We start from the raw sequence: 24,081 nt of genomic DNA, 5'->3' as shown, positions 1-24,081 counted from the left end.
CGGAGGCCGGCGAGAGTCGGCTTCTCCGTCCGTGACCCCCCTTGGTTGGGGACCGCGGCCGTCGCGGCCTCCTGGGCCCTGAGGAGGGCCAGCGCCGGCCGCTCGGAAACCCTCGTGCGGCCTCGGACCAATTCGGACCGACTCGGCCCCGCACTTCGGGTCACCTCGGCCCCCCTCGGTTCCAGACCCTTGGTCTCGGCTCGGCTCGACTGGGCAGCTTCGTGCCGGATCGGCTCCTATTCGGGCAGCCCCGGCTTGGCTCGGCGGTCGGCTTCGGGCGGCCTCGGCGCGGCTCGGCTCGGCTCGGCCCGGCTCGGACGGCGTCCTCGGCAGGAGCGCTTCGGGCCCCGTCCCGGCCTTCGGGCGGCCCCGGCCGGCGCCTTCGGGCGGGCTCGGCGGAGTCCGGATGGAGGACTCGGACTCGGCCGCCAAGCAGCTGGGCCTGGCCGAGGCGGCGGCGGTGGCGGCCGCGGCCGCTGTGGCGGCGGCGGCCGCGGCCGCGGCGGGAGGCGAGGCGGAGGAGCCGGTGCTCAGCAGAGACGAGGACTCCGAGGAGGACGGGGACTCGGAGGCGGAGCGCGAGACGCGGCGGGTGACGGCCGTGGCGGTGATGGCCGCCGAACCCGGGCACATGGACATGGGCGCCGAGGCCCTGCCCGGCCCGGACGAGGCCGCCGCGGCCGCCGCGTTCGCAGGCAAGTGCCGCCGGCCCGCGGTTCCCTCGCACCTGTCTGCACCTGCCTCGCACCTGCCTCGCGCACCTGCCCCCCACACACCTGCACGACCGACGCGCGCCTGCCCTGCAAACTACTCCCCAACGCATACCTGCCCTGCACACGGCTGGCTGACCAGCCCACCCATCCTTCCCCAGCATTTACCCCGTGCCCTGTCGTCCCTGTGCCTACACAACCGCCTGTAAGCAGCCTGGCCCTCCTCTGCAGCATACCTGCTCCCTGAACTCCTTTCCCTCCTTTCAGCACTCTAGGCTCCTTCCAGAACCTTCTCAGCACCTGCCTCTCGCCATCCTTGTTCTCTTCTCTGTCCTTGGGGCTGTGACATGGGGGTCAGACATAGGCCTTGTCCTGGAGCAGCCTGAGGGTGGGCACAGCTAGTCACCCAGAATCCTAGGGAGCAAGACAGTGGTCACTCAGCTGGAAGGGCCAGCAGCCTTTGGGGGCAGTGACCCTGAAGGTCAGCCCGGAGCTCCTCGGACTGCCCTCCTGTCGGCCCCTGTCTGCCCCCCATTTCCTTGAGGGAACTCCCTCCCCTGGGGACCACGGAGGCTGCCAGCCCTCATTTTTGTTCTTGCCACACACAACGTCCTCATTCTCGAGGTTCATGGGCCACGCCCCAGAGCTCCCTTCAGAGGTTGTGCCTCCCTGAGCCAGCATGGGAAGAAGGTGTTCCCCGCCCACGCGGAGGCTCCTGAGGAGCCTCACAGCGGGATGCCGAGACCCTGGGAGCTCCTATAAGGCGCTTTGTCCCTAAGGAGGCTCGGGTTTCAGAACTGGACAGCGACCTCCCCACCTGGTTGCCCCGCTCTTGCTGTGGCCCTGGAGGTGCCTGGTGTGGGCCAATGGCCTGGGCCTGTGTCCCAGTCCCTCACCCCAGGGCCTCTGGTCTGCATGTGGACCCTCCAAGAGACGGAGGGGCGGGGGGGGGGCTTTGCAGCTCTTTAGAGACTGGGATTTAATAAGTTGAGATTTTTGGACTGAGAGGGTTTTCCTCAGGTTTCTCCTCTTTGCACCTATTCTTCTGAATGCAGAAAGAAAGTGATGCTGTTCAACCCAACGTCAGAGAAACGTATTGACATTTTGTGATTTTTTTCTGCAAAGTATCACAGTTGTGTTTTTCACGTGTTAAAGCCTTAAATCTTGTTTGTCACGAGTGACCGAGGTCCAGCAGTTTCCAGGTTTTTAGTAACATGTTGCTGGGCCGAGGCCGCCTCCTCTGGGCTGCTTGCGAGGCCTTTAGACGTGAGCGTGTGTTCAGACAGACCCTCAGCACTGGCTCTCTGGGACACGGAGGAGCGGACAAGGGCGGGGAGCAGGTGTTTTCTGTGCAGTTCAGGAGCCCCGGCCGATGGAATGTGCGGGACTGTCCGTCAATTTGAGCACCTTCCCTGTGCCAGACATTTGGGACCGTCCTGCCAGCCTAGGGGACGGAGGAGCATTGAGGAGGGGCTCTTAGGGCCCAGCGCTGGGCTTGGCAGGCGTGGGCAGCGTGCATGAGGGAGGGTGCTGCTCCCAGGAACAGGGAGGCCTGGGTGGTGGGGACGGGAGGCAGGTGCAGCACACCTGTGTGCAGACGCACCTGTGTGCACTTGCAGTTGGGAGGGGGCTGGGGAGGGCGGGACAGGCAGGTCTGACGTGCTTTTCAGGAGGAAGAGGTCGGCGGCGGGGGGTGGCCCCTGGCCCCTGGCCTGTCCCATGGGGACCTGAGGGAGTTGGCCTGGGAGGGTCCCCAGTGGAGGGAGGAGACACTGTAGGGTATGAGGGGCCTTTGCGGGGTACGTCTTTTCCCAGAAGGGACTGAGGCCAGGGGCCGCGTGGCAGAGCCCGTGGCTGGCTGGGCAGGGGTGCCGTGTGGGTCTTCCTGCAGAAAAGCCTCCGCTGGGGGCGAGGTGGCCTCTCTTTGCCCCGGAAAACCCAGGTCGTTTAGACCGTGGTCTGAAAACCTTGGCTGAGCATTTCGTGTACAGTGGGAGGCCAACTGCCGGGACCGCCGTGGGCGCTGAGTCAGGCTCCTGTGTTGCAGAGGTGACCACTGTGACAGTGGCCAACGTGGGTGCGTCCGCAGACAACGTCTTCACCACGTCGGTGGCGAATGCTGCCTCACTCTCGGGACACGTGCTGGTGAGCGCCCCTCGGGGCCCGAGCCTGCCGGTGCTGGCCTCCCGGGGAGGGAGGGGCAGACGCTCCTCTTCAGCCCCTGTCGCTCGCCTGCTCGCCTGGGCCTCGTCCGCCTGCGAGCAGAGCGCAGTCCTCCCCAGGGCGGGGGGGGGGGCGGGGTGGCCGGGACACACATGCTCTTAAGGGTCGCAGCGGGCGTGTGCCTGCGGCTGGCGCGAGAGGCTTCCACCGTGTCCCTCCTCCAGTCTGGTAGGACAGCCCTTCAGATCGGGGACAGCCTGAACACCGAGAAGGCCACGCTGATCGTCGTGCACACGGACGGCAGCATCGTGGAGACGGCAGGGCTGAAGGCGCCCTCTGCCCCTCTCACCCCAGGTACCGCCCCCCTGCCCCCGGCGTCTGGGGCAGAACAGCCCACAGTTGGTGGGGTGTGTTCTGGGATGGTCTTTCTTATTTCTTGGTGAACTTCAGGTATCCAGTGTTACTCAGCCGACGTCGAAACAGTAGCATTCCCCAGGCAAAGAAAGAGGTGCTGAGAGTTGAGAGCCCAGCTGCTGAGCTGGGGCGGAGCACCTGCTGAGAGAGCCATGCTCACTGTACTGCATTTTCCTGTTATTTTATCTTGTTACGTTTTATTTATTTATTTGCTTATTTTTATTTACTTTTTTTTAGGGTCACACCTGCGGCGCATGGAAGCTCCCAGGCTAGGGGTCCAATCGGAGCTGTAGCCGCCGGCCTACACCACGGCCACGGCAGTGCCAGATCCAAGCTGCATCTGTAACCTACACCACAGCTCACGGCAATGCCGGCTCCTGAAGCCACTGAGCGAGGCCAGGGATCGAACCCACATCCTCACGGGTACTAGCTGAGTTTGTTTCCACCGAGCCACGATGGGAACTCCTACTTTCCTGTTATTTCCTTTTCAAAACGCTTTCTCTGCTCAAGGCCCCCAGTCCCCTCCAACTCCTCTGGCTCCTGGCCAAGAGAAGGGTGGCACCAAGTACAACTGGGACCCGTCGGTGTATGACAGCGAGCTGCCCGTGCGCTGCCGAAACATCAGTGGCACCTTGTACAAGAGCAGGCTCGGCTCAGGTGGGCGCCTTCCCTGGGAACCCCTGGAGGAGGCGGCTGCACGGCCCAGCGCGCCGAGAAAAGGGGCCCTTGCGACACGCTGACCGTGGGGGAGGGGCAGGCTGGGCCCTGACCCGTAGCTCCCGGCTCGGCCTGGTGACCTGTGGGGCCGGGGTGCTGAGGTCCGCCTGGGTCACGGCCGAGCTTGTCGTGGCCTCAGGCCGTGGGCGGGTAGAAGCCCCGCCTGCTCCTGGGGCTGTGCCACTGGGGCCCCAAGAGGGCAGCCAAGACCACGAAGGCCGGTGGGCGCTCCCAGGTCTGTGGAGCATCTGAGGAGCCGGGGGGCAGGGGGCCTCGGCTGCGTGAGCTGGGACTCCAGCGGGGGCTCCGTCCTGCAGGAGGCCGGGGCCGCTGCATCAAGCAGGGTGAGAACTGGTACAGCCCCACGGAGTTTGAGGCCATGGCCGGGAGGGCCAGCAGCAAAGACTGGAAGAGAAGCATCCGCTACGCAGGGCGGCCGCTGCAGTGCCTCATCCAGGTACCCCGCCCGCCCTGTGATGCGCGGCTGGCTGCTTAACCTCTCTGTTCCTGATGTTCCGGTGGGACGCCAGGGTGTTTGCCCCCCGGGGGCGGGTGTGAGGAGTGGATGAAGCAACACGGTAGCCTCTGCTTGGGTGGGTGCGACTCCCGTTTATCTGTTTATTAACAGGAAATTTAATGGGAGTTTAAAACATGTACACCTGGAAGAGACCCGGAGACACTGAGCCCCTCTGCCCGCGACTGCGTTTTTGTTTGTTTTTTTTTTTTTTGTCTTTTGTTGTTGTTGTTGTTGCTATTTCTTGGACCGCTCCCGCGGCATATGGAGGTTCCCAGGCTAGGGGTTGAATCGGAGCTGTAGCCACCGGCCTACGCCAGAGCCACAGCAACGCAGGATCCGAGCCGCGTCTGCAACCTACACCACAGCTCACGGCAACGCCGGATCGTTAACCCACTGAGCAAGGGCAGGGACCGAACCCACAACCTCATGGTTCCTAGTCGGATTCGTTAACCACTGCGCCACGACGGGAACTCCACGACTGCGTTTTTATTTACTTATTTATTTATGTCTTGTTTGCTTTTTAGGGTCGCACCTGCACCATATGGAGGTTCCCAGGCCAGGGGTCGAATCGGAGCTGTAGCCGCCGGCCTGCACCACAGCCCAGCAATGCGGGATCTGAGTCCTGTCTGTGACCTACTCCACAGCTCACGGCAGTGCCTGATGCTTAAGCCACAGAGCGAGGCCAGGGATGGAACCTGCGTCCTCATGGGTCATAGTCGGGCTCATCACCACTGAGCCGCGACAGGAACTCCATCTGCCCGTGACTTCTTAAAAGATACCCAACTTCCCTCTGCCTGAGCTCGCGCATGAGAGCAGAGGGCTCCTCGTTCCTGCTTCCCGCGCTGCTCTCTGTGTGTGGACTGTGGAGCCCTGCTCACACTCCTGGGCAGTGAGGGGCAGAGCCTACCAGTGGTGGCACATGTACAAGAGAAAAGGTTCTGGAAATGACAGGATTTTGTACTTGGTGAATCGGGGGAAACTGGTTGACATCTCCTGTCACTGACTCACACTTTGACCTATTTTGGTACTTTTTAAACTTCAGGATGGGATCCTGAACCCTCACGCTGCCTCCTGCACCTGTGCCGCCTGCTGTGATGACATGACCTTGGTGAGTGAGGGCTCGGGGAGCAGATGGTCGGCCGGTGGGCCCAAGCCTCGCCCCCCGGGGCTCCCGGGCCTGCGTGCTGCACCCCAGCTCCTCTGCGGGCTTAGCTTCTCCCTCGGATCCTGATTTTCAAGTGTTCTGTGGAGCCGTGTCCCAGGTGGGCCCCGGGGCTGCTCAGAGAACACCAAGGGGGCGCAAAGGCTGAGGAGGCCCAGATCGCCGTCTTAACCCAAAGCAGACACACTTGTGTTTTAAAATGGTGACAGCAGATGCCACCAGGGAACCGTTGTTCTGCGTTTCTCAACATCGTGTCACAAAAGGAGCTGCACTGGACTGACCTGTGGAGAGAGCTTTTAACACCTTTTGAAATATTTCCTTCTCGTGAATTCTTAACTATTTAAGAAGTGAATACTTTCGGAGTTCTCTTGAGGCAGGTTAAGGATCTGGTGTTGTCACTGCAGGGGCTACTGCTGTGGTGTGAGTTCGATCCCTGGCCTGGGACCTTCCCTGCACTGCGGGAGCGGCCAAAAACTGTGTTTGTGATTAATTTTGACGTGCACTTGCTGTGTCGCTTTCAGAGCGTGACACCGACTTGCGAATGACCTGCTCGTTCTCTTTGTCTCCCTTGTCGTTTGTAAGTGTCTTAAGAGTAACCAAAAGCTGCTTCATGAGATGTCATGGCGCGGTTTTGGTTGTTCTTCTGCGTGATCACTAGAAGATGCGGAGGAGAACTTAGGCGCGTGCCGGCGTGGGAAAACGGAGCGGTCCAGGCTGTTGCGGCCCTGTGCAGACCACGCACGTGGTTCTGGTAGAGCCACCAGCAGGGTATTTGCACGAGGACAAAATACTTTTGTTTTGTGTTTGCACTCCTGGCACGCGCAAGTTCCCAGGCCAGGGATCCCCGTGCCGTAGTGACAGCGCTGCCGGGGTGAAATACTTTTCCAGTTTGCTGGGGGCAGCTGAGGTGCAGTTCTCTGAGGTCCGGCAGGGACGAGGGCAGGGTCGGAGGGCAGGGACGAGGGCAGGGAGGGAGGCCTGCTCCACTGGGAAGCTCACGTACACGCCAGGGGCAGGACTCCTCAGGTGTCAACCCAGAAACACGTGGGGAGCGTGAGCCCCCGAGAGAAACCAGGGGAGAAGAGGCCTCGGACCCGAGGCCTCGCTGCAGTGAAGATGTGGGTTCTCCGGAGTGGCCTGTAGAGTCAGCGCCGTTCCCTCCAGGTCCCGGCAGGGTGTGGCAGGAACCGACAAGACTGGTTCTGAAGGTCACGTCCCAAGGCCAACGCGCTTTGAGGAAGAAGCCCACAGCGGGTAGGAGTGCAGCCCGGGACCTCATGCCGCGCTCGGGACCTGCACGTGTCGGTGGAGGGAGACCCGGCCTGTGAGGAGCAGAGCCCCTGCCCCACGGCCGCGCTCCAGCCTCCCTTCAGAGCGTCCCTTTACGCACAAGCGAGTTCACACTGGATCGTAGAGCCCGTTGGTCCAAAGCACAGAAGGAGCGTTTTCAGAAGAAAACACGGGAAAGCCTTGGGGCCCTGGGCTTGGGAACCTCGGATGTCTTAGACGGGAAACCAAAGGCACGATCCATGGGACGCAAACGCGCACCTCAGACCCCATCGGGTGTGAACTCGGCCTCCGCTTCAGGAACGACGGTGTGAGAGCTCCGAGGGCCCGCTCCCCGGAGAAAAAGCCGGCCCGGAAACAGGATGAAGGCCACCCCTGAGAGACTCGGGAGGCCGTCCCGGGGGCGCACGGCAGAAAGACACATTTATCCGGGAAAACCCGAGCCTGCCCTTCGAGCCGGGCCCTGTTCCTGCCTGCTTCCCGCCAGCTCGGCCCCAGGCCCCCCGAGCACAGGCCGGACAGCCACCCTCCAGGAGGCCGGCCGAGAGGACCAGCACCGCTCCAGGGCTGATGGCCATGCGTGTGTTCCTGGTCCTGTCAGGGTGGCTCGTGGGGAGGAGGCTGGCAGGAGAGCAGCCATGCCCGCTGTGGGGAGCTGCCTCAGAGCTTCTCCTAAAAGCCACCCGGTAAGGGGCCTGCTGTGCCTGGTCAGCCAGGAGCAGTTTGAGCCCAGAGCAGCTTGAGAGGGTGGAGCGTTCGACTGGGAAGGAGAGGGGCCCGACAGCTGGCCTGGCAGCTTGACCACCGAGGCCGGAAGGCTGAGCGCCTGGGGCCGCCCTGGTGCCAGGAGTCCCGTAGGCGGGGTCATCTGAGCAGCCCCTGCACTAAGACGTCCCCTAAAATGCTCAGTTCCCATGGAAACTGGGAGACGGGAAGGTCACAGGAGGTGGGAACAGGCAGCAGACACTGCCCGTTGTGGGGCAGCAGAGGCTTCCACGTCCCATGTCCAGGGCACTGGAGGAAGGCGACCGAGGTCCCAGGGCCTTGGTCTGCAGCCAGTGCAGCACTGCCCAGCCCCGCGGCCCGCATGGCACAGCCCCAGGTCCGTCTGCTTGGCTCCTGGTGGGGCTTCTGGCCCCACGGGAGGGGGGGGGGTTGGGGGGGGTGCTGCGCTGTCTCCTCCTGGGGGGACCGACCCCTCCCTACCAGGGCCCCACCCTCACTTCACCTGTCACCGCTGGACTCCGAATACAGCCGCGGTGCTGGCCAGGGGCCCCAGGGGACACAGTTCAGCCCAGAGCAGAAGGGTGACAGCGGCATCTCATCAGGTGGAGAACTTGGGTGAAAAGAGGTGGCAGGGACGGACCGGGAGGCTCAGTGACTGGCAGTGGCACTGGCAGTGCGGGCTCACGGGCAGCGGGAGGGAGCTCCCCTCGAGCCGGAGCTCCCCTGACTTTCACGGTCCCCGCCCCGCGGCTCCTCCCGCGCGTGGGGCCGCGGGGCCGCCCTGCTCCCTGGTCCCCCCCTTTCTCCCTTGCTCCCATTTGCTCTGAAGTCCTAAAAATCTAGTGCGGGTGATGCACGTCCTTGTTTCGAAGGCCTGCTGTTCGGATGTTCTTTCTGAAAGTGGCTTTTCTGTCTTCTGGCGTTTGGGGCCGAAGGGAGGGAGGAGCTGGCGCCGCCCCGCCCGGCCGTGTCCCCGTGCCCTGCGCGCACCAGCTCACTTTGCTCTCCCCCCAGAGCGGACCTGTCAGGCTCTTCGTCCCCTACAAGCGGCGCAAGAAGGAGAGCGAGCTGCCCGCCACGCCGGTCAAGAAGGATGTCGCCAAGAGCATCACTCTGCTTCCGGCCGCCGCCGCCACCACCTGTGAGTGCCGGGGACGCTGCCCTCGTTAGGGGACCGCCCAGGGCCTGGGGTCTGGGTTTAAAGCAGGCGCTGCGGGGCCGCCGGCGTGATGCTCAGTGTGGCCCTGCCGGCGCCTCCCCGCCTGTTGGGGGCCAAGCTCAGCGCCCGGTGCAGCTCCTGGGTCCTGCCCACCCTCAGCACGACTTGGCGCTGCCGCCGCCCACCCGCCTGCCCGCTGGGGAGTCTGGGGCGCAGGTCAGGCAGCCGCCCTGGCACGGAGACCTCACGAGCTCCCTGTGCGCACAGCCGGTGCAGGTCTGGGAATGGGAATGAGAGGAACTGAGGACACGTCTGCTTGTTTTTATTTCATTAATTTTTTGCTTTTTAGGGCTGCACCTGTGGCACATGGAAATTCCTGGGCTAGGGTTCGAACCGGAGCTAGAGCTGCCAGCCTGCACCACAGCCACAGCAAGTTGGTATCTGAGCTGCGACCACCGCCTACACACACCACAGCTCACGGCAACATGGGATCCTCTTTAACCCACTCAGGCGAGGCCAGGGATCAAACCCGCAGCCTCGTAGATGCTAGTTGGGCTTGTTACCACTGAGCCACAATGGGAACTTCTGGAAACTTCTGCTTTTCAAACCACAAAAAGGGGGGAAAAGTTGGGAGAGCGGAGGGGCAGCAGCAGGGGAAGGTGTCTCTGAGTTAATCTGGTTGTTAGCGACTCTAGGCTGGAACTTTCTGCTCATGGAGCTGCCTCTCCGAGCGCCAGGCGGGTCGGCAGGAGGAGGTGGAGCCCCCAAAATGCTGGGGACACGGCTGCTTTTTACCTTCAGTTTTGATGGAAACCTGTTTCTTGATCCAAACCAGAGAGTCCCTCTCACGTCATGCTGAATTTTACGTGTTGCTTTCTGCCGAGACCCTGGACTCTCGTGCCTGCGCCTCAGGCAGGGTCGGGCGGTTGGGCGTGCGCTGTGTCCTCGCTCCGGCCCTGGCCCCTGTGTTTCCCTAATGTGAACTCGCTTCTGCTTTTCCAGTCACCGTGACCCCCTCAGGACAGATCACTACCTCGGGGGCGCTGACCTTTGACCGGGCGTCCACCGTGGAGGCCACCGCCGTCATCTCAGAGAGTCCAGCCCCGGGCGATGTCTTTGCAGGAGCCACAGGTGGGCTGTCTCGGTGCCTGGCGGGCAATGCGGCCGCAGGGTCCCCCCTGCAGCGCACCCCCAGTGCAGCTGGCCTGGAGCAGTGTGGACCCAGCAGGTCTGACTGTGGCTGGGGGTGGGGGCGCGGGGGACAGTCGGAGCCGCAGCGCTGAGGATGCCCAGAGAGCGCGTGGAAACCCCGCGTGTGCCCCGACTGCTCTAGCAGCCACGTCCCGAGAGTGAGAGGGAGCCGTCGAAGTTAACGTTCGTGCCGTTTATTCCCTAGTGCAGCCTAAGGTCTCCTTTCAGCAGCCCAGCGTGTGTCTCTGGGGTGCGGCGTGATCACCACTGAGGTTATGCAGCTGCCCCGGGTCACAGGCTGTCTGTCCCTCTTCTCCTGACAGTGCAGGAAGCTGGTGTGCAGCCACCCTGCAGGGTGGGCCACCCGGAGCCTCACTACCCCGGGTATCAGGACAGCTGTCAGATCGCACCGTTTCCAGAGGCTGCGTTGCCAACATCTCACCCCAAAATAGGTCAGTGGAGGGACTCCGTGTGCGTGTGCCCCTGCCCTCAGGATCGCGTCTGGCGAAGGGCTTTCTGGGCGGAGTGGGCTGTGCTGGGCCCCTGCCCGTGTCTGTAAACCAGGTTTGTTGGACGCTGGCTGCTTGTTCCTCTGCAGCAAGAGGCTGCTTCTGCTGCAACCACAGGCTGCCCGCGTGGTGACCTGGGACCCGCAGAGCCTGACTGGACGCCGGCTCCTGGGAGGGTCCTCCGGCCGGCGGGCACTCATGTCGGGTGCAGGCACGTGTGCGAGGCTGTCCCGGGACACCGGTGGGGGGTGTGCACGCACACGCGTGGTCCAGCTCGCCCACGTGTGTCCCCACCCGAGGTTCCCTTCCCAGTGTCGTGACTTTCTTCTCCAGCTGAGAGGAGCCTGCCTCCCGCTGTCCCCACTCAGTCCCGCCTCCAGCCCCACGACCACAGACGTCCTGCAGGGTTTCTGCGTGAACAGAAGCGAAACCCGGAGATTTTAGTTCTTTCGTCCTGTTTCGCTTTTTTTTTTTTTTGCCCCGCTTGCGGCATGTGAAAGTTCCTGGGCGAGGAACCAAACCTGAGCCAATGCAATGATAATACTGGCTCCTTAACCCACTGAGCCACCAGGGAACTCCTGTCCGCTTTACTTTTTTTTTTTTTTTTAACGGCCATGGCACGTGGAAGTTCCCAGGCCAGGGATTGAATCCCTGTGGCCTACACTGCAACTGCGGCCACGCCGGGTGCTTCAACCCACCGTGCCGGGCCGGGGATCAAACTCGCCTCTTTGCAGCAACCCAGCGACTGCAGTTAGAGCGTTAACCCACTGCACCCCTGTGTGAACTCCCCGTCTGGTTTAGTTTTGATGTGATTTAACTTGGAGCTCCCCTCTCTCTCTCACTGCCCCCCACTGGTTCTGTGTGAGCTCCGGGGTCACCCTGCCTGTGGCCTGGCCTGTCGCCCGTGGCCATCCAGCTGCCAGCCTTGGCAGGAGCGGGAAGGTGGAGCTGTGGGTGGAGGATGGCTCCACGCCCGGGGCGTCCTCGGGGCTCACGAGCCCTCCACACCCTCGTTCGGGGACAGTGGGAGCCGAGGGCCTTGCCTGACTCTGCTCTCCACACCCGCCAGTGCTGACCTCCCTGCCGGCTCTGGCCGTGCCGCCCTCCACGCCCCCCAAAGCCGTCTCTCCGAACGTGGTCGGCGGGCTGGAGGTGTCGGAGCAGCGGAGCTGGCTGTACCTGGAGGAGACGGTCAACTCCTTGCTGCACACGGCGCAGCAGCTGAAGACGCTGTTTGAACAAGCCAAGCAGGCCAGCTCCTACCGAGACGCCGCCGTGGCCCAGGCCAGAGCTCAGGCGGACGCCGAGCGGAAGGAGGTACCGTGCGCACAGCGGAACCCCGGGGCCGGGGCCGGGCTCCGGCGCCACTGCCGGCCGAGCGCCTGCAGTGCCTGCAGGGCACCCGCCGTCCCGGGAAGGGGGACCGGGAGACGCGGCCCAAAGGGAGAGTCTGGGCGGGGGCGGCTGCCGTCCCGCAGGTGTTCTGTCTTCTCCAGCGAGGTTGGCTTGTTTCAGAGGGAGAAGCCCTCGCTGCCCCGGCCCCTGGGTGCCACTCGCGCTGCCAGGCTGTCGTCCTCCCTCCGGCAGGTGCCTCGGTGGGTTGGAGGTGCGTCCTTGGAGCGGCTGTCAGGGCGGCCCCGTCCAGGAGCCTAGCTCTGTGCCTCCCTGGCCCCCGAGGCGTGGACCTGGGTGTTTCCCGTCCCCGAGGTGCCCCAGGTTCAGGAAGGTGGCGACCGGGAAGAGGGCGCCCTGTGGCCTGATTGCCCCGCCTCAGCCCGGGTCTGTGGTGGGCGCCGCCTCTGGCCACGCAGAGCTCCAGCTCCCCGGTGCCGGGCGCAGTGGCCCCTGGCGAGGCAGGAGCCCTTGCTGCTTCCCCAGGCTCACCCCACAGGGCTGCTCCGTCCTCGGTGCTGAGCCCGGGTCATCTTGGGTCTGTTTCTGTTCTTCCCTCCCGACTGTGGGCGCCCTGTTCTCCCCTTCACACCTGCTCACCTCTGATGCTCGTTGGACATTTGGTTTTTTTCACGGCAGAAGCTCTGGGTCCTGCTGGGCTGTCCCTGCCCTGAAAAGTGCTGGACCCGGTTCTCAGCAGCCGCGGAGGAGGGCGGGGCGGCCTTGGGTCCCTGAGTCCGACACAGCTGCAGGCCTGCGTCTGGGCAGCCGGGCTTTCCTCGGTGTCCCAGGAAAGGCCAGCGGTGGGTGCCCCTGACGGGCTGGGCTGCGGCCTCCTGCTCGGCGGATGCTCCTGTTGGCCCAGCCGCAGGTGCTGGCTGCCTGGGTGCCACATGGCCGGGACGGGGCAGGGGTCTGTGGCCGTCGTGTGCCGGCCGGGCCCTCTCCCTTGGTTTGCAGCCGTCCAGCAGCTCTAGCCTTAGCCCTCGGTCCGGGTGAGCGTAGCCTCTGCCCACAGCCTCTCGCTGGAGCTGCAGCTGCGCACACCCCGAGGGCCGGGGAGCCTGGTGGGAAGGCCACCTCGCCTGCCTCAGCCTTCCTCCCCGGGTCGAATCCCTCCCCCGCCGTTCCTGCCTCACCTGCCGAGGCTCTTCTGCTTTAGTTGCTTTCAAGCCTGCGAATCGTGGCTTTCGGTTCTGAGGCGACTGTCTGAGGGAGGGTCGGCCCTGCAGGCTGCCCTGTGGCTCCAGAGCAGCAGCTGCTCTCGCTGCCTCTTTGTGGTTGGAGGCGGGCACGGGGAGCAGAAGTGGCCTTGCACTGCGAGACCCCTTCGAAAGGAGTTTGGATGTCTGCATCTTTTGCCTTCGTAAGTGTTTTACCGGTCCTGTTTTTATTTTATCTTCCTTTATTTTGGCCGCACGAGAGGCATGGGGAACTTGCCAGGCCAGGGGTCAGACCCGTGCCACAGCAGTGACGACACCAGATCCTTAACCTGCTGCACCACCAGGGAACTCTACCGGTCCTGTTTTTAAAATACTTCGTCTTATCTGGCCTTTGCAGTTGTAACTACCGTCTCGGTCGTGTCCGTGAATTCACGGTCTTACGCGTTTCTGATCACGGACTCTAGAGAGACCTCTCGCACGCGCTCTGAGAGGGGATTGCCTGTCCTGTAAGACTCGCTTCGCAGTGAGCCCGGGCCAGCGCTGGCTCGCGCGCTCGGACAGCCGTCAGCACGTCTAATCCAGGGCACTTCCTCTCCCGAGAGGCTCCGGGCCCAGAGCCGCCACCGCCACCCCCAGCCCCAGCCTGCTTTCCGCTTCCGCGGCTTTGCCTGTTCTGGACGATTCTTGGCAGTGGAATCCCACAGCCGTGGTCTCCGGCGTCTGGGCTCATTCACTGAGCAGGAGGCTTGAGGGCGCACCCCCACGGTGGCACGTGTCAGAGTGTCGTCCTTTTTGTGACTGAGTAACGCGGACTGCAGCACATTCGGGTTTTGTTCAGCATTTGGTGGACCCTCGGGGGTCGTTTGCTGCTGTTTGGCTGCTGTGAACCACGCTCTGCACAGCCTGTGGTGTAGACATGTGTGTGTTCCTGGGAGCAGGGCGCTGGGCACTCGGTGGCTCCTGTTCCTGGGTGGCGGTGGCACCCCGCGTCCCCTGTCCCCCGACGTGTGTGGCGTTGAGGCTGCTGCGGGGCCTCACCAGCACCTGTCGTCCTCCCCGGGCAGGAGCCTCTGCCCCTGGAGGGTTGGCGCTGGGAGGCCGCTGGTCCCCGGACACCCGGGCAGGGCCGGGCATAGCTGCGGGGACCAGCGGAGGAGGGTGGAAGCCGTGTGGCTTCCAGTTTTACGTGTCCCTTCGCCCGGGGGTCTTTCTCTCCCAGAATGAAATTGTAAGTAAGTCAGGCGCGCGTCTTGATCTCTGAAAATTCTCAGATGGCGGAGGGGGTGGAAGGGAGTGTACATCCAGACCTCGCCGAGGCCCTGTTCGCCTTGTCCGGACGCACCTGCGCTCAGGCAGGGGTTTACTCTCACGGGAGCAGCTCGCAGCGCGTCGGGCCCATCGGTGCCTAAAAGGTCCGGGAGCCCCTGGCCGAGGGGAGGCCTCACCCCGCGAGGCCGGCCCCAACATCTCATCTGTCGTAGCTCGTGTTTCTAAGAAAGGCCACCTGGAGCCCTGTGGCCTTGTGGTCTGGCCTGGCGGCCGAGCACGAAGCCTGAGCCCCAGTTCCGTGTCCCGGTGGCTCCGTGTCCCGGCGGCTCTGCGTCCCGGCGGCTCTGCATCCCGGCGGCGTTGGAGCTTGCCCGCGCTCCGGAGCTCAGGGCTGCGCTGTGTTCTTGCTGCTTTGACTGTGAGCTGAACACGTGCCTGGAGGAGGCGGGCGGGCCCCAGGCGCCTGGTGGCAGCACTGGGTCTCAAGGCCCCTCCGGGCGACCTGGGGAGGTCATCCCCCGCCCGCTGGGCACTCACCCTCTAACGGGGCGAGGCCTCTGATCTCGGGACCGGTCAGGCCACAGCGCCTGGACCCCGGGTTCTTGGGAACTGGCCTCGAGCTGGGGCCATGACTTGTTGGGAAGTCTCCACCGGCTCTTCCGGGGGCTGCAGGGGCTTGGGGGGCTTGCGTGGTGTGCGAGTGGGGACCCACACCGTGTCCGGAAGCCCAGTGACAGCAGCGAGAAGCGGCCTGGGGGCCGGGCCGGAGCCTGGGGCGAGGGTGCCCATCCATGGAGAGCTTGCTGGGCGCGGTGGTCGCCAGGGTGAGGGCGCGTCCCGCCCAGAGTGATCGTCCCGTCGGAAGGGCACCCCCGAGGACCGTCCGGAAGAGCCCTTTTGGACCCATGGGGGACGTTGTCCCCGGAGCTGGGGGTCAGAGGGCACGGCAGACGGTGGTGAGGCCGTCGGGGAGGAGCCGGGCTGGAACCTTCGTCCGAGCCCCGTGGACCAGCGCTGCTGCCTGGACGTGGAGTTTCTTTCCCGAAGCCCCCTTTCGTGCAGCCGCAACGAGTACGGTGCACTCCTCAGGTGCGAGCCGGGGTCACGAGCCTGCTAACCGTGGGCCGTTTGCACCGTGCATGTCGTGAGCTCGGGAGGGAGCAAACAGGCCCGAGGGCCAGAGCCCTGCCGTCAGGGGAGGCAGCAGGCGGGAGCTGGCCTCCGGGCTGCGGGCATGGGTGTACTCGGGTCCCTGCTCCTCCAGATGGGGCCCTGTCTCAGCTCCGCCTTGGGTCCCCACTGTCCTCCTGACCCCTTTCCGGAGGGCAGCGGGGCTCGGGGGGTACAGCAGGGGGGCCCGGGCCACACCACAGACGCCTCCTCTCAGCAACGCAGGCGGCCTGGGAGCTGCGGCGAGGCCCCTGGCTTCTCGTTGGACCCGGGCTGGGCACGTCCATTGGGGGTGGTCCGAGGCCCCCAGGAAGAGCCTTTTCCCTGTCATCACTCTGCATGGGCGCACGGGGCCTCCTGGGCAGGAAGGGTTCTGGAACCCTCTGCGTGGGGTTTGGCTTCTGCACGCTGGTTGGCGCGTTGGTCGTCAGGACGGGCTCGCGTAGGTTTGATCCTTCGGGGGGTGACCTGCCCTTGTTTGGCTCACACTGTGCGTCTTCGGCGGCGGGAGCTCCCCGTAGGCGCCCGTGTCCCTCTGCCCACCCGCTCCCTGGCACCTCCCTCCTTTCTGCTGCCAGGAGACACTCCAGACCCATCCTGGGGACTCCCCGCCCCAGCCCCGGCCATTCCTCTGGGGGGGCCTGGCTCCTTTACCAGACCGTGGTCTGGGAGCCCACATCTGGGCGCTCGGCTCTCCTGGCCTCTGGCCTCTCGGGAGACAGCCCGGGACATGGGGGTCCCCCCCCGTGTTAACGGATGCGCCCCCGAGCACTCCTGGGTGTGTCTACCTCCATCTGTACCTTACTGACCGGGGTTCCTGCTCACGTGTGGTTGAATGCCTTGCTCCGGCTTGTTTTGAGTTAAGGAACAAGTCTCCAAAAAAAAAAATAAATAAAGAGTTCCCATTGTGGCGCAGTGGAAACGAATCCAACTAGGAACCATGAGGTGCTCCGTGGGTTAAGGATCCCGCGCGGCTGTGGCTGAGGTGGAGGCCGGCGGCTACAGCTCCAATGGGACCCCCCTAGCCTGGGAACCTCCATATGCTGCGGGAGCAGCCCTAGAAAGACAAAAAGACAGAAAAAGAAAGAACGAAAGAAGTCTCCCGAGGGGTGCACGTGTTGGGAAGGCCGAGGCAGTGCAGTGTTTGCCACACAGGAGCGGCCCCGAGGTGCTTGCGCGGCGCAGGCTTCTGCCCGGTTGGGAGCTGCTTATTGAGTGCTTGTGGAATTCCAGGAGCCGCACACGCACGGAGGGTCCGGGAGAACATGCGTCCTCGGGCTCTTGGGGGACAGGCAGCGACACGGGGGACCTCCCTGAGTATGGGGCTGCTTCCCTGAGGACTTCCAAGCTATGTGGCAGGACCGGGGCTCCACCTGAAGCCTCGCCCGCAGCCCCGCCTCTGCTCCCGCCCACGATGCTGGGAGACCTGGGAAACCTCTGCTCTCCCTGGGGGAATCTCTCTGTGCAGTTGCAGGCTTGGTTTTTCTCCTTGAAGTATTTTGTCACATGAAGTCGAGGCAGGAGTCAAGCTAAACGGTCCCTCAGACTCCACCGGAGACGCACGTGTCCTGCAGTGAGCGCCAGCAGGCGGAGGGGGTTACGGGTGGCAGGTGTGGGTCTGCGAAGTGCGACGAAAAAAGCCGGTGTTCAGAACAGAAACCAAGAAGCAGCTTTTGCTGCCTTGCACGCACACACAGCAAGAGCCGAGCCAGGAGTCGGCAGCGTTGCAGACAGGCGTGTCTGGTCACGCCCGGAGCCCTGACCCCGCACCACGCTGGGGCCTGGCCTGCGGCGGCGGGGCCCCTGGGCCTGCGACCATGGTCACAGCAGCCCACCTTTGTTAATGGTGCCACCGAGGTCACCGCGGGTGGGGAGACCGGCCGTGAGCCGTCCTCGGCTGCTGAAAGGGTGCACTGCAGGGGCTGGGCAGATGGCGGGGGCAGGCGGGGGGCTCACAGGCTGTAGTTGGGCGTCCAGCCGTGTGCCTCCAGGGCTCGGACGCCAACTCGCAGGAAACGCCACGACTGCAGTGGACCTTCCTGAGTCTGCTTTCTGGGCCTGCTTAGTGGAGGTGGAGTTCCTGGAAACTGGAGGAGGTGTGCACGTCCGGGGCGTCCGAAACGGTGTCTGTCTTTTCAGGGCTGAACCCGCGGCACATGGACGTTCCCAGGCTAGGGGTCAAATCGGAGCTGCAGCTGCCGGCCACAGCCACAGCAAGGCGGGATCTGAGCCGCGTCTGCGACCTACACCGCTGCTCACGGCAACACCAGATCCTTGACCCACTGAGCGAGGCCAGGGATCAGCCCCGCAACCTCATGGTTCCTAGCTGGGTTCGTTAACCGTGGAACCACAGCGGGAACTCCCAAAACCGTTTTCCGTCCTGAGCGCCAGCCCGGCCAGACAAGGGGCGGGTCTGCAGGGGACAGGCCAGCAGAGCCTGCCCTCCACGGCCCAGCGGCTGAGTGGCGCCCCCGCGACTGATGCCCTGCCCTCTCTTGCAGCAGTCCTGTGTCAACTGCGGCCGGGAGGCCCTGAGCGAGTGCACCGGCTGCCACAAGGTCAACTACTGCTCCACCTTCTGCCAGCGGAAGGTAGGCTCGCGCCCGCGCCCGCCTGGCCGTGGGGCTGCTCGGCCCTAAGTCCCCAGACGTCTCAGCCCCAGACCTCTGGGCCCAGATCCTGAAGGTCAGCAGGTTGCTCCCCTGCGTCGTTCTTTCCGTCGTGTGGCCTCTGCGTCTAAGGACAGTAAAGGGAGCATTCTCTGGAGCAGTGACCACTGGGTCAGGTCTCCGTGGCTTTCCCCACCCTGGTCAGAGGGAAGGGCCGGCAGTGAGGGGGTCCCAGGGCTGATTTTTCTCCCATTGAAACTTTCCACACACAAAGGAGGTGACCTGTCAGGTGGGTGGATGGTAACGAAGCTGCCTCTGTGTTGGAGCCACGTTTGCTAACACGGCTGGGGGCTGCTGCCCAGGGGCCTGTCCCTTGGCCGGGACGTGGGCAGGGAGGACCCCATGCCCAGGGTGTGTGGGTCGAGGCGCCGTGCTGCTCTGCGTCTGGGGTCCTGAGCGGCTCAGCACAGCGCGGAACGTGCGTCCACGTCTCACGGGACCTGCCTGCTGGCCGCGGAGGACGGGCAAGGGCCGAGGTCTTGCGCCTGGGCAGAGCCCTACCCCCGGGGCCTGGAGACCCTGGAGAGAGACTGCAGGTCTGCTTCTGCCTGGAGCTTCTGGCTGGGCTCAGCGCTGAGGAGGGGGCGCCCACAGTGGCCACTGCGTTCAGGGCCACTGCCAGGGGCGGCGGCCGGGGGACGGGCTCGCCCCGGCTCCTGACCCAAGAGAAGGCTCTTCCCCGACTCTGCACCATCGCAGGAAGAGTCCGGGTTCAGCTCTTTTTTCTTTCTGTTGTTTTTCTTTTGCTTTTTAGGGCCCCACCTGCAGCACATGGAGGTTCCCAGGCCAGGGGTTGAATCGGAGCTGCAGCTGCCAGCCTCCACCACAGCCACGGCCACGCCAGATCCTTAACCCACTGAGCGAGGCCAAAGATCAAACCCTAATGCTCAGGGAGACTGTGATGGGTTCTTAACTTGCTGAGCCACACTGGGAACTCCCTTTTTAGTTTTAATTTCCGACTAATTTCTTGATGGAATCGTTTTAGCCAGGTCACACTCGTCTGCATGCCAGCTGCAGTCTGGGGATCTGTCTGGTGAACTGGCCCGTTGAATTGCAGCTCCAACCGTGCGGACGAGAGTTCCGTTTGCTCCCTGGCTTGTGTGAGGTTTCTCCTCCGTTGATGTGCTGCCCTGATAAAAGCATAAGCTTTGTTTTATTTACAAAAACCGATGTGCGGTGAACTTGGAAAACCATAATTGAGGTTCCCAGGCTAGGGGTCGAGTCAGAGCTGCAGCCGCCGGCCCACCCCACAGCCGCAGCAGCATCAGATCCAGGCCGCATCCGCGACCCACATCAAGCTCAGGGCCACGCCAGATCTTAACCCACTGAGCGAGGCCAGGGACTGAACTTGCGTCCTCGCGGAGGCTAGTTGGGTTTGTTAACCACTGAGCCACGACAGGGACTCCCCCCAGTTTCTTATAATGAGCGTAATGTGAGCAGTGACCTCACGGCCTGCCCCCCGCACGGCCCCCGAGCTCTCCGGGAGGAAGTAGTGGCGCCCGCCTTGGTACCAGTCAGCCGAGGACCATGGATTGTTTTGGCTTCTGACTTGCAGGCTTTATTTTCTTTCCAGATGCCACACGAGGGGGCGCGCGCGTGTGTGTGTGTGTGTGCGCGCGTGTGCGTGTGTGTGCGCGCGTGTGTGTGTGTTACACCGTCATCAACGGGAATTTACATGCCATACAATCCACTCATTTTAAGGGTACATGTCCGTGATCTTTAGCAAGTTTGCAGTCGTGCACACATCACACTCGTTCAGCTTTACAACCGTCCGTCTCCCCAGAAAGACGCCCCAGGCCCAGGCCCAGCCCCGGTCAGCCACACGTCCGCTTTCGCCGGGTGGACCCTCGCCTTTTCCAGAGGTCTCTTGTCCAAGGGGTCGTGGGACGTGGCCGCCCCCGTCTGGCTTTTGATCAGCATGTGTTCGGGGTTCGTCCCCGCGGGTCCCGTGTCCGTGGCGGGCTGGCCTCTTCTGGTTCCGCCTCCAGCTGACGGACACGGAGTGGTTCTGCTGTGCGACTGAGCTGAGCGTCTGAGCCGGTTCTGGGCTGGACCTGGGCCTCCCGTCTTGGCCACGTCCTCACATGCGTGTGCTGAGCCGAGTGGTGAATTTACGGGGAACTTTATTGAGAAAGGCCCCAACTTTCCCAGAGCGCCTGCACGTCCCCTGCCGCAGAGCTTGTCCTTCTGCTCACGCCCTCCGCGGCGTCCAGGGCGTCGCCCTGCTGACCGGTGACACTGAGTCTGTGAGCTCAGCAGGCGGCTTCTGGAGGCAGACATCTGCTCAGATCTTTCGCCCGTTTTTAACTAGGATTGTTTCTGTCCTTGTTGAGAGTGAGATTTCTGTGTATGTTCTGGATACAAGTCCTTTGAAAGACACGTGATATGCCAGTATTTTCTCCCAGTCTGCAACTACTCCGTTTCTTTCTTTCTTTCTTTTTTTTTTTTTTTTTTTGCATTTTAGGGCCACACCCACAACTTATGGCCTATGGAGGTTCCCAGGCCAGGGGTCGAATCGGAGCTGCAGCTGCTGGCCTGCCCCACAGCCGCAGCAACACCAGGTCCGAGCCGCATCTACCACCTACACCACTGCTCGCGGCAACGCGGGATCCTTAACCCACGGAGCGAGGCCAGGGATCAATCCTACGTCCTCATGGATACTAGTTGGATTTTTAACTCTCTGAGCCACAACGGGACCTCCTTGGATTTACTTTTCTGTGTGCCGAGAAACTGTGGACCTGATCCCAGCACTGGTGAAATACTGTAGATTTACGTAGTCTATTTCCAGGTTATCTTAAAATTAACAATTTATTCTTTTGAGTCTACAAATAACAAATACCGGAAAGGGTGTGGAGAAAAAAGAGCCCTCCTACTCTGCTGGTGGGCATGTAAATTGGTGCAGCCACAGTGGAGAACAGTATGGAGGTTCCTTTTAAAACTGAAAGTAGGAGTTCCCATCGTGGCTCAGCAGAAACAAATGTGGCTGAAATGTGCTGGGGCTGTGGTGCAGGCCGGTGGCTGCAGCTCTGATTTGACCCCTCGCCTGGGAGCCTCCATATGCCACAGGTGCAGCCCTAAAAAGACAACGAAGACAAAAAAAAAAAAAAAAACACCCTAAAAATAGAGCTACCATGTGATCCAGCAATCCCACGGCTGGGCGTATATGTGGACAAAACTATAATTCAAGAAAGATACCTGCACCCCAATGTCCATTGCAGCATATTCACAATAGCCAAGACACGGAAACACCCCAAATGTCCATGGACACAGGAATGGATAAAAACATGGTACCTACATGCAATGGAATACTACTGAGCCGTTAAAAAAGCGAAACAGATGCCGTTTGTGGCAACATGGAGGGACCCAGAGGTTGTCAAGCAGGATGCAGTCAGTGCAAGATAAATACCCTGTGAGATCACTGTCGTGTGAAATCTTACAAAAGTGATACAGATGAACTCACTCACTCACAGACACAGACTCGCAGATGTAGAAAACACGCGCTCACCAGAGGGGAGAGGGAGGGCTACGTTAGGAGCGGGGGTTGGCCGGTGTAACGTGTTGCATGAGGAATCCACAGACAGCAAGGTCCCGCCTGCGCCCAGCACAGAGGGCTCCGTTCAGCATCCCGTAAGGAACACAGCAGGAGGATACGCCTATCGCCGGCTCTCTCTGCTGTCCCCCCGGAACTGATGCAGCGCCACCCGCCAGCCGTGCTTCAGTGAAAGGCAACAGCTTCTTCCTTTGACGTGAGGCAGACCTCGTTCGATTGCCCTCCCGGGTGCTGCATTTCTGCAGTGAAGGCGCCAGCCGCGCGGTCGGGCGCTGGTCAGCACTTCCAGGATAGGGCGTGTCCACCCCGATCGACCACCGCGTAGGGGAGACGTACCTCTCGGGGCCCCGGAAACCTAAAATCCTGGGTGCCTCGCTTTCTTGCTGTGTGCACCTTATTCTGGAACCAAACCTAGGGTCTCCGAGGTATGCCTGTAACAATTTCAAAATTCAGTTTTTATTACAAAAATAAGGCACCCTTACTGCAGAAAATTTAGAAAACAGGACAGCAGGAAGATGAGCAGCTGGAATTCTGCCATCCAGGAAATCACCGCTGGTGTTTCTCTCCTTCCGTGTGTGTGTGTGTGTGTGTGTGTGAGAGAGAGAGAGAGAGAGAGAGGTTTGTTCACGTCCTGTCCTTTTTTTGCCAAGCCCAAACCCTCACCTCGCCATGAGTCTAGGGGTACGAGTCTCACCACCAGCATCAGGCCTGCGGAGCCCTGGTCCAGGCCAAACTCGGCTCCTTGTCCCACCTGCCTGACACGGGGCCTGGGCTCTGGGATGAGCGGAACAGGTGGCTGAAGTCCTGGTGGCAGGCAGTGGAGCCCAGGAGGCCCCCAGGCCCGGCCCCCTGGCCGAGCCCTCAGACGCTCCCCCTGCCTCCGTTCCAGTGGCCTTGATGGCCGAGCGCATCACTGGGCCGTGGGGCGTGGACATCCTCCTGCCCTGCCTGGGGCCAGCAGCCCCGCTGTGCACGCAGGGCTGGCTCCGGCTCGGTGTCTTCACTTCGCTCGGGCGATTGCAACGGCGGCGGGATCAGACACCCCTGTCTCTGCAGCTGTGATCACGCGTGTTGGGACCCCCGAGAGGCGACGGCCGCATCGCAGCGTGGACGCGCGTCGGGGCGCGTGGCCTGTGGGGCTGGAGCGGCCCACGGCGTGGGGGCTGGGGGGTCCGAGCCTCACTCCCGGCCGGGGCCTTCTCGCTCCAAGCCGTTAACGGGGGCCTGTCCTTCCTTTCAGGACTGGAAGGACCACCAGCACATGTGTGGTCAGTCAGCAGCCGTGACCGTCCAGGGGGACGAAGTCCATGTCGCTGAGGGTGTGATTGAGAAGGTCACGGTGTGAGGGCCCCGCAGCGCCGCCAGCCTGGTGCGGGAGGCCCCTGGTGGACAGGGGACGCCGAGGACAAGCGGAGGAGACTTGCTGGCCAAGTTACTAGCGGGCGGATCTCGAGCGACCGCGCCCTGAGAAGGGGCGCCGGCCTTGGTGGCGGCGGCGGCCCCGCCAGGCCATCGGCGGCCGCTCACGGTGCTTTTTTTTAACCCTCGGATCGTGAGCGTCTGCCCTTCCCCGCGGCTGTGTCGTGTTCTGTAACACGCGTGTACATATGTGTGTCCGCCAATAAAGCTGACGCCTCTGCCCCAGTGGAAGGGCCACTCCAGCCCCGACTTCCCGGACGCCCAGGCTGGGGCCTGGCTCGGTTTCATGCTGTTGGGAAGTGGGGCGCGAGCGGGCCCTGCCCTCTGTCCCGTCCAGTGTCTGGGGGGACGCGGCGTCTGGACCTGCTGCCTCCGTGGCCGGCGTGGAGTGGAACCTGAAACAAGCTCCAGCACCCCCCCCCCCCGCCCTTCAGCGCAGGGCACACCCGAGGCCCCTGGGGCCCCTCCCTCCCTGCCTGCCCTGCTGGCCTGGGCTGGGCCCCCTCCCCGCCCCTCCTCACCCCCTGCCCGGCCTGGGTTCCCACGAAGCCCCGGGCCTGCGGAGGCCACCCTTTGTGCCGAGCAGGCGTGGGCGCCCCACGGGCGGCCAGCACAGCTGCCTCCAGGCTGCTTCGCAGACGTTGACCCTGACAATGGTGTCGCCATGTGCACACTGCCACCGGCCCTGCACGTCAGAGCGCCTACTTCAGAAAGTTCTTCTGAGTCCGTCGCACAGACTCGCCTTTTGGGACTTGGGCTCTGGGGTGAGCCGAGTGGGTGGCTGAAGTCTTGACGGCCGGGGGCGCAGAGCCCAGGAGGCTCCCAGTCCTGGCTCCCAGGTGGGGGCGGGGGCGGGCCCTGCCCCCCAGAAGCTCCCTCTGCTTCCCATCCAGG

General features: G+C 63.0%; 1 protein-coding gene across 2 annotated transcripts; it reads left to right on the top strand.

The window, feature by feature from the left end:
* DEAF1 (DEAF1, transcription factor) lies at window positions 359-23,429 on the top strand. 2 transcript variants are annotated; one of them, XM_021082564.1, is made up of 12 exons: window positions 359-695; window positions 2,758-2,855; window positions 3,098-3,227; window positions 3,798-3,944; window positions 4,322-4,461; window positions 5,564-5,629; window positions 8,711-8,837; window positions 9,858-9,986; window positions 10,370-10,498; window positions 11,625-11,872; window positions 18,054-18,140; window positions 23,009-23,429. In XM_021082564.1, the coding sequence occupies exons 1-12, from the start codon at window positions 407-409 to the stop codon at window positions 23,111-23,113; spliced, it is 1,695 nt and encodes a 564-aa protein (XP_020938223.1). In that variant the 5' UTR covers window positions 359-406; the 3' UTR covers window positions 23,114-23,429. The 2 variants fall into 2 exon arrangements, with proteins under 2 accessions (XP_020938223.1, XP_003122437.2); XM_003122389.4 differs by having other exon boundaries at window positions 362-695; window positions 18,051-18,140.

The sequence above is a fragment of the Sus scrofa genome, chromosome 2 (assembly GCF_000003025.6).
Source record: "Sus scrofa isolate TJ Tabasco breed Duroc chromosome 2, Sscrofa11.1, whole genome shotgun sequence".
Classification (NCBI taxonomy): Eukaryota; Metazoa; Chordata; class Mammalia; order Artiodactyla; family Suidae; genus Sus; species Sus scrofa.
This window is presented reverse-complemented; position numbering and strand designations above follow the sequence as displayed.

What these genes read in the sequence shown, in the direction of transcription:
- DEAF1 (XM_003122389.4), top strand. Translation starts at nt 407, where the DNA reads ATGGAGGACTCGGACTCGGCCGCCAAGCAGCTGGGCCTGGCCGAGGCG. An exon ending in CACTCTCGGGACACGTGCTG is followed by an intron (nt 2,856 to 3,097) that starts GTGAGCGCCCCT and finishes TCCCTCCTCCAG; the next exon opens with TCTGGTAGGACAGCCCTTCA. An exon ending in TGTCTTTGCAGGAGCCACAG is followed by an intron (nt 9,987 to 10,369) that starts GTGGGCTGTCTC and finishes TTCTCCTGACAG; the next exon opens with TGCAGGAAGCTGGTGTGCAG.